This window comes from Pollicipes pollicipes, unplaced genomic scaffold (assembly GCF_011947565.3).
Source record: "Pollicipes pollicipes isolate AB1234 unplaced genomic scaffold, Ppol_2.1 Scaffold_3087;HRSCAF=3621_pilon_pilon_pilon, whole genome shotgun sequence".
In the NCBI taxonomy this organism is placed as follows: domain Eukaryota; kingdom Metazoa; phylum Arthropoda; class Thecostraca; order Pollicipedomorpha; family Pollicipedidae; genus Pollicipes; species Pollicipes pollicipes.
The window spans coordinates 11,934,781-11,944,785 of NW_023596225.1; the positions used below are offsets into that span (position 1 = coordinate 11,934,781).

Sequence of the window (10,005 nt, forward strand, 5' to 3'; positions counted from 1 at the left end):
ACACGCGTTTCACCGTGACCTCCCCTCAAAGCAGTCCCAACTGGGCTCATAGTAATGCGGTTCGAGAGGCTTCTTCAAGAAGAAAAAAGCGGCAGCAGGGCAAAAAGACAGATTTGCCATCGCGTTTTCTTTTTTTATAACTTTCGGGACTGTGCCCGTTTTTGGGTGCCGTACTTTTTTTGCAGACAGTGGCGTTCTTTTCTATAACACTGACCTATGGTTTAGAAATCAGGAAAAATGACCCGTTCACGACGCGGGCCGCACAACGCGGAAGTGCTCACGCTTACGTTCGCGACAGGCATTCGGCAGCGAAATCTTGCTAACAGACAATCATCCTCCGCGCATCGTGTCATACGTGCCACATCATCGTTTTTGCGAATGTACCAGCGGCCATGCTGTTTTAACCATAAGCAGAAACAGCCTGTAGTATGACCGCATGACGTTTCTATGACATCATTAATGCCGAGACAACTTTGAAATAGGCTCCAAATAAACCTGTTCGCACTCTTGTGGGCGCGTAACTCAGGAACCAGATCTTTTTTAGTCTTAAAATGGTACTCAAAAAGCAAAAGGTACTCAAAAGGTACTCAAGACGGCTACATCAGCTTAAAACATCATACAAATATAAAACATCCCCTTTTTTGTTGCTGTTTTAAAAGATACCATGTCGTAGGAATTTTGCAACAAATCTCTGTTTGAACGATAATTGATTGTTTCAGAAGATTGTGACTGTTATTCGTCCTCGGGTTTCTGCACCCGTAGTGACAGGTTGTGGATGTGGCACTTAATACGAACCCTGCCAAAGGTTCTCCAGACACGCACATTCTTTAGGAATGGCTTTGAAGGTTCTATTGATGTCTCACTGAGCATCTCTACTGCTCCGCTTTGCTGGAAACGTAGCTCCGTCTAAAAGGTTTAGACGCAGTTGGCTAATGCACTGACATCGCAGATGGAAGGTATGTGGTTCAACCCCAGCTCCGGCAGGGCCTCTTAGTCAGGTGGCAGCAACTGGGGAGTGATGTCCTGCCGCGGGATGAATGCTGTGCCAGCCAGCGTCCGGGCCGGGGAAGGGGGGGGGGGGATCCCGGGCATGGTCGACCTGCAAATAGAACCTACGGTGCAGGGGCCATGCGTGTGGCCACGGCTTCGCTCCATGTCACCGGAGCAGTCGTGGGAGTCACCGTGCCGCACAGATCGTGTGAGCCGTCGTGTGTACACAAGTGCCACCTGGGAGGCTGTGGAGCAAGCCTTTGGTCAAGGCTGTTCCGCAAGGGTGCCGAAAAACTGAAACCTCCACCGCATTCACAGTGTCCTTGTTAGCAACAGTGCAGCTGTGGGAAGCTAACATCAAAGCAAAACATGAACGGAATGCTCACATCGTTGCTGTAGTCATCACTCCTTAAAATCATTGCGCAAAATCCGACGCTCCAACAGCCCTTTCTTCGATATCGTGCATCGGAAACTGCTTAAAAAATGACTGGTTTACTTTTGTACACCACTTCGAATCAACATAATAGCATTATAGGGGAAAAGAAAACAAGTGTGTAATTGTGAAGGCTCTATTTATATGAACCATGATTTCAGACATGACGTTGACGTTCAGCGACGACAAAGCTTGTGCTTAAGGAAGCTTTGATACCCTGCCCGTCCAAATCTGTTCGACAGATTCCGAGATGTCAGGTGGGTGGGTGGGGAGAGGTCGAAAACAATCAGACCTTACGAGGATTCCAAGTCAAGTTGGTCGTAGGGAAGCACGGATAATGTCGGGATAACAGCTAGATACAAACAAGGCTCGATCTGTGATACATGGACCGCGTTGTAAAAACGCTCCGCGCCCTCGTTCGTCGCCTCAGGTGTGAGCAGCCTGGCGAAAATGACAATTTGTCTTCGGTAATTTTGCTGGCGCAACGCACGCACGGTGGTTTCTACTACTACTCTACCAGCGCGTGACACAGCTGCGCTGTCCTGCAGCTATCACGGCCAGTGATGGATGGCGCCTTTGGTGTGTTGGCCTTGCTTGTACGATATCCGGACTATCCGGGCTATATACGATATCCGGGATGATGCGCGGGAATCTCCACTCAAGGATCACGGCGTGTTATTTGCCAACGCATCCGTACCGAGCTCATTCATTTACCAAGACCGGAAATTACCAAACGCCCTGGCAGAGTGGGTCAGACAGCGAGCGTTAGGTGTATACCAGCGCGGCAGCTCCGCGTGACAGGCGTATATTGCTGCCTTCACGGCCGCCGCCATCTTGTCTGCTCATCTCACAGTCAGCTGATGGGTGATGCGGTTCTCTGATCGAAACAGGCACCGGGCGCCGTGTTGTCATCGCTGAATGGAGTAAGATATCGTCGCTCGCCGGGTTTATTCCATTCCGCGACACCACAAAAATATTGCAGACCATCTCAGTCTACTCCTAACCAGCTGCGGATGTTTTGTGCTGCATAAAATGCCCAAGGGAGGCAGCTGGGTGCGAGCGAAGGACGATTTCAGCCTGGCCGTACTATCGTATCACAGCATGCCAACGAGACACCAGTGCGTAAAACCGATACCAGCAGGCGACACTCAGCACCAGACCTGGTTGAAGCCGGTAGAAGACAGCGCTAGAGCAAGTAATTGAGAATGTCTTCCTTCGGCGCTGCTGGCACGGCCTCAGTGCCCCCGGCATTGGCTGGGACCTCGGACCGTCTCGGTGAGGATCGGCTCGGTCTCTGCCTGTTCGCCGCCCTCCTGTTCGGTCAGCACGGCTGCGGGGGCATCTGTCGACTGCACAGCGGCCTCAGACGTCGCCTCGGCGGTCTCCTGGACGCCTTCGGGCGCCGCGGTGGTCGCCTCCCCCTCGGCGGTGACCTCAACGACCTCGGCGTAGGCCTCCGGCAGCGCCGCTGCCTCCCCGGAGCGGCAGTGGTCACCTCCCCCGCATCAGCAGCGTAGTGACCTCGGCCTCAGCCGCAGTAGTGACTTCTGCCGCCGCCGTCGTAGTGACTCCCTAGCGGCAGCCGCTGTGGTGACTTCTTCAGCCACAGCCGCCGTAGTGACCTCAGTCTCAGCTGCCGTGGTGACCTCAGTCTGAGCTGCCGTGGTGACCTCAGCCTCAGTTGCCGTGGTGACCTCAGCCTCAGCTGCCGTGGTGACCTCAGCCTCAGCTGCCGTGGTGACCTCCACTGCAGCCGCCGCGGTGGCGTCCTCAGCAGCCGACACCGTGGTGATCTCCGCGGTCTCAGTGGTCACCTCCTCTGGTGAAGCCTTCGCTTCCTCCTCGGCGGGCAAGGCCTCCTCATAGGCAGATACCGCCTTGTCCGCCTCCGCTGCAGGCGTCTCCTCTTCGGCGCTGGCCCCCTCGGCGGCACTCGGCTCTGGCGCTAGAGCTGGCTCCTCCTTAGGCAGAACCTCATCCTCGACAGAGCCTGGCACGGTGTCAACGAGCGGTGCCTCACCGCTCGCTTCCACATCCTGCTCTTCGGCGTTGTCAAGCGGTTGTTGGTGTGCATCAGAAGAGAGCACATGTTCTGCCTCCTGCTCCAGCGCACCGGCACCCGCGACCTCTGGAACATCGTGAGAAGAGGTATGAGTGTGCGCGGGGACGCACCTGCACGAGCCCTTGTTGTCAGTGCTGTCTTTTACGTTGTTGTTATCCTTTGTCTTCTGTGCTGCCGTTGTGAGATTATATTCAAGACAGCTGCATTTAAAGATTTTGAAGAGCACTGAAGCATTTTTGTACTAAGCAAAACACTGCTGCAATGTTAAACAGCTTTTACAGCATGGCCTACATATGCGATCGCGGGTGGGAAATGCGGCATGGCGGCTGAGGATATGCGATCGCGGGTGTGAAATGCGGCATGGCAGCTGAGGATATGCGATCGCGGGTGGGAAATGCGGCATGGCGGCTGAGGCAACGGCTGCACCTTGCTGCATGAAAATGAACGCAATTCAAGCGTTACCATTCACAGGTGGCTGTCGTGCCGGCTTTACTGCACCAACATTTCTCAACACACTATTCGCGCATGCAACGGTATGGCAACAGCACGGGCAGCCTTATGATGCGCAGTGAAGATCGCCCCGGCCGTCGCGTGACCGTCGCGGGCCCGCGTGTGTTGCGACCCTGTGTCGCCCCCAGACGAGACCCTTCGTGGGCAGTTATGACGTCATCGGCACCACCGACTCGCAGCCCGACTCACATGCCCTCGGGGCTTCACTGCCGGCTGTGCAGGGCAACTGAGGCCGGTACGCTCACAGGTCGGCGCTGCCGCATGGATTGAGGAAAGCACCTCTCTTCGGCCATAGCTGGCGCGGACTGAGTAGCGCGCTGCGGTCGGTAACGGTTTTGCGCCATCCGAACGTAGCGGACTGTGGTCGGTAACGGTCATGCGCTATCCGAACTTGGCGGACTGTGGTCGGTGACGGTCATGCGCTATCCGAACTTAGCGGACTGTGGTCGGTAACGGTCATGCGTCGCCCGAACGCGGCGCACTGTGGTCGGTAACGGCCATGCGCCATCCGAACGTAGCGAACTGTGGTCGGTAACGGCCATGCGTCGTCCGAACGTGGCGCACTGTGGTCGGTAACGGTCATGCGTCGTCCGAACTTGGCGGACTGTGGTCGGTAACGGCCATGCGTCGTCCGAACGTGGCGCGCTGTGGTCGGTAACGGCCATGCGCCATCCGAACGTAGCGGACTGTGGTCGGTAACGGCCATGCGTCGTCCGAACGTGGCGCACCGTGGTCGGCAACGGTCATGCGTCGTCCGAACTTGGCGGACTGTGGTCGGTAACGGCCATGCGTCGTCCGAACGTGGCGCACTGTGGTCGGTAACGGTCATGCGCCATCCGAACGTAGCGGACTGTGGTCGGTAACGGCCATGCGTCGTCCGAACGTGGCGCACTGTGGTCGGTAACGGTCATGCGGCATCCGAACGGAGCAGACTGTGGTCGGTAACGGTCATGCGGCATCCGAACGGATACCGTCACCCATGATGATGCTGATGCCGTTGCTCAAATTCTTAGCTTATGCCGAGGGTTCTTACGTCTCGCTGGCGTGACAAGCACATTTCTATCCGGCTCGAGGAGCTAAATAATGACAGCTAATGTTAGATGCAATTCTGCCGCGCTATGCAGTTCAATAAGACCTGGAATGTCACATATGTGGCGTTAGCAGGAAGATTTGCGAGTGGAAAAATCCCCAAGGAATTAAATTGCACAAACAATCAGCGGAATGCTCTGACTGGGCTTGAAGGTACTTCGGTATCGTTATGATTCATTACATTCCAACACCAGCCGATGCCCCTCAATGCACTCAACTACATTAAATGCTTTGTAATTTTCACTTCATTTTGACAATTCATACACATCGAAATGTAATGCTCCTGGCGACCGATACGGGCGTATCCACTGACTGTAAGGCGATGTGCGGTCGTAATTTGGGCTCTAGCACAGCGATGACAGCGATGCCCGCTGCCGTGGTGGACGGTGGCCAGGGGAAGATCTTGCGGTGTCGGAAAAGCACGCCACTCCCCACCTGAGCTTACTGGCATAGGCCTTGCATGCCTTCGAAACAACTTCGGCTGCAAAAGAATTCGCATACTTGCTCACGGAGCATTGTGAGTGCATACCATCATGACATAATTGCGAAAGCACTTACTCACCCGACTACCCCACTTACGACAATTTTGCCAGCGCTCCTGACGGCGCATGTTCCTACCTTGGCTCTGCGGGTCAATGGCTCTGCTGCCGTACGCCCTGAAGACCGAGAGACCCGGCCGCACCACCTCGATGTCGTCCACCGGGTAGCAGCTGACCGCTGCCGCCGCCACCACAACCTGTAAACACAGGCAAGCACGTCATGCGCCTAACGTCTAATTCACCGCATCAGACAATGAAGCGCCGCAGTGGCTCACGTCAAGTGTAGGAGACTGCAAATACTTTGCTAGCAGCTAGGTTCGAATCCCTTGACCTTCAGCATGCCTACGTGAGCGAACCCTGCATGACACGGAATGTTGCACGCTTGAAGATATTGAGTTAGGCATCAGATATGATGGGATGTGCGTCCTCGTAACTATTGGTAAACTTTCAAAGTTCAAAAGCGACGCTAAGTAGTAAAATTTCAAAGTTTATAAAAATGGGCCCCATTATGTCATTGTTTGATGGCGCCGTGAAGTGGGTTTGTGACGACAGCAAAACCTGACAGCATCTGGCAGCCAGACCTAAAGAATACCTCGAAACACACGAAAGCTGACGCCAACCGGCAATTCTCGTTGCGGGCGCTATGTCGGGGGCGGACTGGTAGGTGGGTTATTTGTTGCTTTTTTGTCCTGGTGATGGCCGTAAGAAAAGCTTTCGTAGACTGTTTGACACGCGCAACTTAGCGATCGCCAGCCTTTATGGCAGATTATTAATATCAAAGCACGATATGATGTGCTGCTGCTGTTGCTGCTTTGCTGTTGATGCTTTTGTCAATACTTTATCATCGACCCATCGTTGCGCGCGGTGCTGTTGTCCTGACATTGATATCATGTGATGTGTACAGCAGTCACCGTCCTTATTGTTTGTAACTGGAAATGCGGTGTCGTGGCAAAATTAAAAAATTTGTAACATTATCTTTATTGCTTGTAAGCGGAAATGTAGTGTCATGCGAAAATTAATAAACTTGTAACGCTGCCATGCATTGATTGCCAAAGCATTGCTATTGCTATGGTATAGATGGCAAGGTTGGGTTACCAATAATTTTTTAGTATTATTAGGATTGTTCATGCAATTTATTGTTAACCCTTATATAGCCAATGTGGTGCAGCAACATTCTTGCCGCAGACAGTCTTTTTCAGTTATCATTTCGTTTTAGTTCCTTATCCTTGTCTCAGTTCAAAACGTCATACAAATGTGGAACATTCCCTTTAACTGCGCCATGCAACTGCAGGCCGGGGCCGAGGCAAGTGAGGCGAAGCTTGCGAGATCCACCGCTGGGCTGCCGGCTAGTTCTGGGGCGGAGGGCGGGTGCGGATGCCCGAGTGGAAGCGGAAGTGGTCGGCTCCGGCTGCCAGGCTCAACGCAGGAGAGCTAATCACCTGGCTCACCTTCAAGCCCCGAGTCGTGCAGGATGGGAGGTGTGCGCAGCGCACCCAAATCACCTCATTATTACTAAACGGCCCGAATCAAATGAGGCCTCCTTCCGCTATCCGCTTCATATATTCCACTCCCTTTCTCCCTTTGTCCCGTCGTCTCCTTCCAGCGCTCATTAACTCCCTGATTGTGTTTTCTGTCCTCATCAGATCCAGCTCCACTTATCTCCTCGCTCTGCCTTTGTCTCAGCCTCGCTATGCGTTTCAAGACGCTCTCAAAGTACGTGGCTAAAATGCCGCAGCGCTCGACTCGGGATAAGGCCGCCGGGTCCGGATCCCACACATTGCGAAAATATTCCACCAGCCAATCGCAACGGCCGGGTGAAAGTGTGCTGTACCAACGTCTATGCACCAGCTTCATGCGTCCGTAAAGTGTCCCAGACTTTTTCTCTGCTTTTTGCTGCTCATTTTCCAGTCGCAACCCAGGCCTACGCCTCGCTTACAAAATTTGATCACATCGAGGTTATTAAGGTGTTTGTTTTCATGCAACACCTACAGGCGTAGACTCATCTTTGAATCCCTGTCCCGTGACCCCTAATCTCCACCGCTGTGGTAGAGCCCATGGCCGTCCCCCCCCCCCCCCCCCACAACCCGAGTGCCCCTTTCTCCTCCTGTCGTCCTTCACCGAAAAGGCAGTCGGATGGAGCTGCACCCATGGCTGGGGCTCGGGTCTCAGCGACGCGTCACTGGCCAGCGCGTGACCGGCCGGCCTCAGGGCGACACTTGCCAGCGCATAATCGGCCAGGCTCGGGGACACCGGCCAGCGCGTGACCGGGCGGTCTCAGAGCGACACTGGCCAGCGCGTAATCGGCCAGCCTCAGGGTGACACCGGCCAGCGCGTAATCGGCCAGCCTCAGGGTGACACTGGCCAGCGCGTGACCGGCCGGCCTCAGGGCGACACTGGCCAGCGCGTGACCGGCCGGCCTCAGGGCGACACTGGCCAGCGCGTGACCGGCCAGCCACAGGCGACACTGGTCAGCGTCCGGTCAGGGCCGTGAGGGCGAATGGCAGCGCGTGACCGGCCGGCCTCAGGGCGACACTGGTCAGCGCGTGACCGGCCGGCCTCAGGGCGACACTGGTCAGCGCGTGACCGGCCGGCCTCAGGGCGACACTGGTCAGCGCGTGACCGGCCGCCTCAGGGCGACACTGGCCAGCGCGTGACCGGCCGGCCTCAGGGCGACACTGGCCAGCGCGTGACCGGCCGGCCTCAGGGCGACATGGTCAGCGCGTGACCGGCCGGCCTCAGGGCGACACTGGCCAGCGCGTGACCGGCCGGCCTCAGGGCGACACTGGCCAGCGCGTGACCGGCCGGCCTCAGGGCGACACTGGCCAGCGCGTGACCGGCCAGCCTCAGGGCGACACTGGTCAGCGCGTGACCGGCCGGCCTCAGGGCGACACTGGTCAGCGCGTGACCGGCCGGCCTCAGGGCGACACTGGCCAGCGCGTGACCGGCCAGCCTCAGGGCGGGCGACACTGGCCAGCGCGTGACCGGCCAGCCTCAGGGCGACACTGGCCAGCGCGTGACCGGCCAGCCTCAGGGCGACACTGGCCAGCGCGTGACCGGCCAGCCTCAGGGCGACACTGGCCAGCGCGTGACCGGCCAGCCTCAGGGCGACCGGCCAGCGCGTGACCGGCCAGCCTCAGGGCGACACGGTCAGCGCGTGACCGGCCAGCCTCAGGGCGACACTGGTCAGCGCGTGACCGGCCAGCCTCAGGGCGACACTGGCCAGCGCGTGACCGGCCAGCCTCAGGGCGACACTGGCCAGCGCGTGACCGGCCAGCCTCAGGGCGACACTGGCCAGCGCGTGACCGGCCAGCCTCAGGGCGACACTGGCCAGCGCGTGACCGGCCAGCCTCAGGGCGACACTGGCCAGCGCGTGACCGGCCGGCCTCAGGGCGACACTGGTCAGCGCGTGACCGGCCAGCCTCAGGGCGACACTGGCCAGCGCGTGACCGGCCGGCCTCAGGGCGACACTGGTCAGCGCGTGACCGGCCAGCCTCAGGGCGACACTGGCCAGCGCGTGACCGGCCAGCCTCAGGGCGACACTGGTCAGCGCGTGACCGGCCAGCCTCAGGGCGACACTGGCCAGCGCGTGACCGGCCAGCCTCAGGGCGACACTGGTCAGCGCGTGACCGGCCAGCCTCAGGGCGACACTGGTCAGCGCGTGACCGGCCAGCCTCAGGGCGACACTGGCCAGCGCGTGACCGGCCAGCCTCAGGGCGACACTGTGTCAGCGCGTGATCGGCCAGCCTCAGGGCGACATGGTCAGCGCGTGACCGGCCGGCTCAGGGCGACACTGGTCAGCGCGTGACCGGCCAGCTCAGGGCGACACTGGCCAGCGCGTGACCGGCCAGCATCAGGGCGACACTGGTCAGCGCGTGACCGGCCAGCCTCAGGGCGACACTGGCCAGCGCGTGACCGGCCAGCCTCAGGCGACACGGCCAGCGCGTGACCGGCCGGCATCAGGGCGACACCGGCCAGCGCGTGACGGCCAGCCTCAGGGCGACACTGGTCAGCGCGGTGACCGGCCAGCCTCAGGACGACACTGGTCAGCGCGTGACCGGCCGGCCTCAGGCGACACTGGTCAGCGCGGACCGGCCCCAGCCTCAGGGCGCTGTCACTCGGCCGAGCGCCGATTAGAAGGTCGAGAGGTCATCCGCCGCAACATTTGGCGTCGAAACAAGGCTGGACATTAAACGTGAGCCACGTCCAGCCTGACTATTGTGTGTGACTTTGCAGTATTGAGCGCTTCGTCGTTCCTGGTAGCGAGGCGATCAAGACCCACGAAAGGATTCGGTAGTTGCAGTCAAGTTTCGCCCATAGTTCGTTTCAGGTGAAGACAAAATTTAACGATTCCCTCTCATGAACTCTCACGAAGCGGAACTACA

The 10,005-nt window shown here is 57.8% G+C and overlaps 1 protein-coding gene and 1 pseudogene across 1 annotated transcript; one reads left to right on the forward strand and one right to left on the reverse strand.

Moving 5' to 3' along the window:
• Nucleotides 1-2,928: 2,928 nt before the first annotated feature.
• Nucleotides 2,929-5,963, reverse strand: LOC119089376 (cytochrome c1-like). Its single transcript, XM_037212045.1, has 3 exons — nucleotides 5,955-5,963; nucleotides 5,703-5,820; nucleotides 2,929-3,551 (listed from the first exon to the last, which is right to left on the reverse strand). The coding sequence occupies exons 1-3, from the start codon at nucleotides 5,961-5,963 to the stop codon at nucleotides 2,929-2,931; spliced, it is 750 nt and encodes a 249-aa protein (XP_037067940.1).
• A 1,350-nt stretch (nucleotides 5,964-7,313) lies between these two features.
• Nucleotides 7,314-10,005, forward strand: part of LOC119089377 (methyl farnesoate epoxidase-like) — a 6,833-nt pseudogene continuing 4,141 nt past the window's right edge.

Bases quoted from the DNA above. Each gene is read 5' to 3' on its own strand.
- LOC119089376 (XM_037212045.1), bottom strand. The intron at 3,552-5,702 runs GTAGGAACATGC...ACGATGTTCCAG, and splicing joins CATTGACCCGCAGAGCCAAG to AGGTCGCGGGTGCCGGTGCG.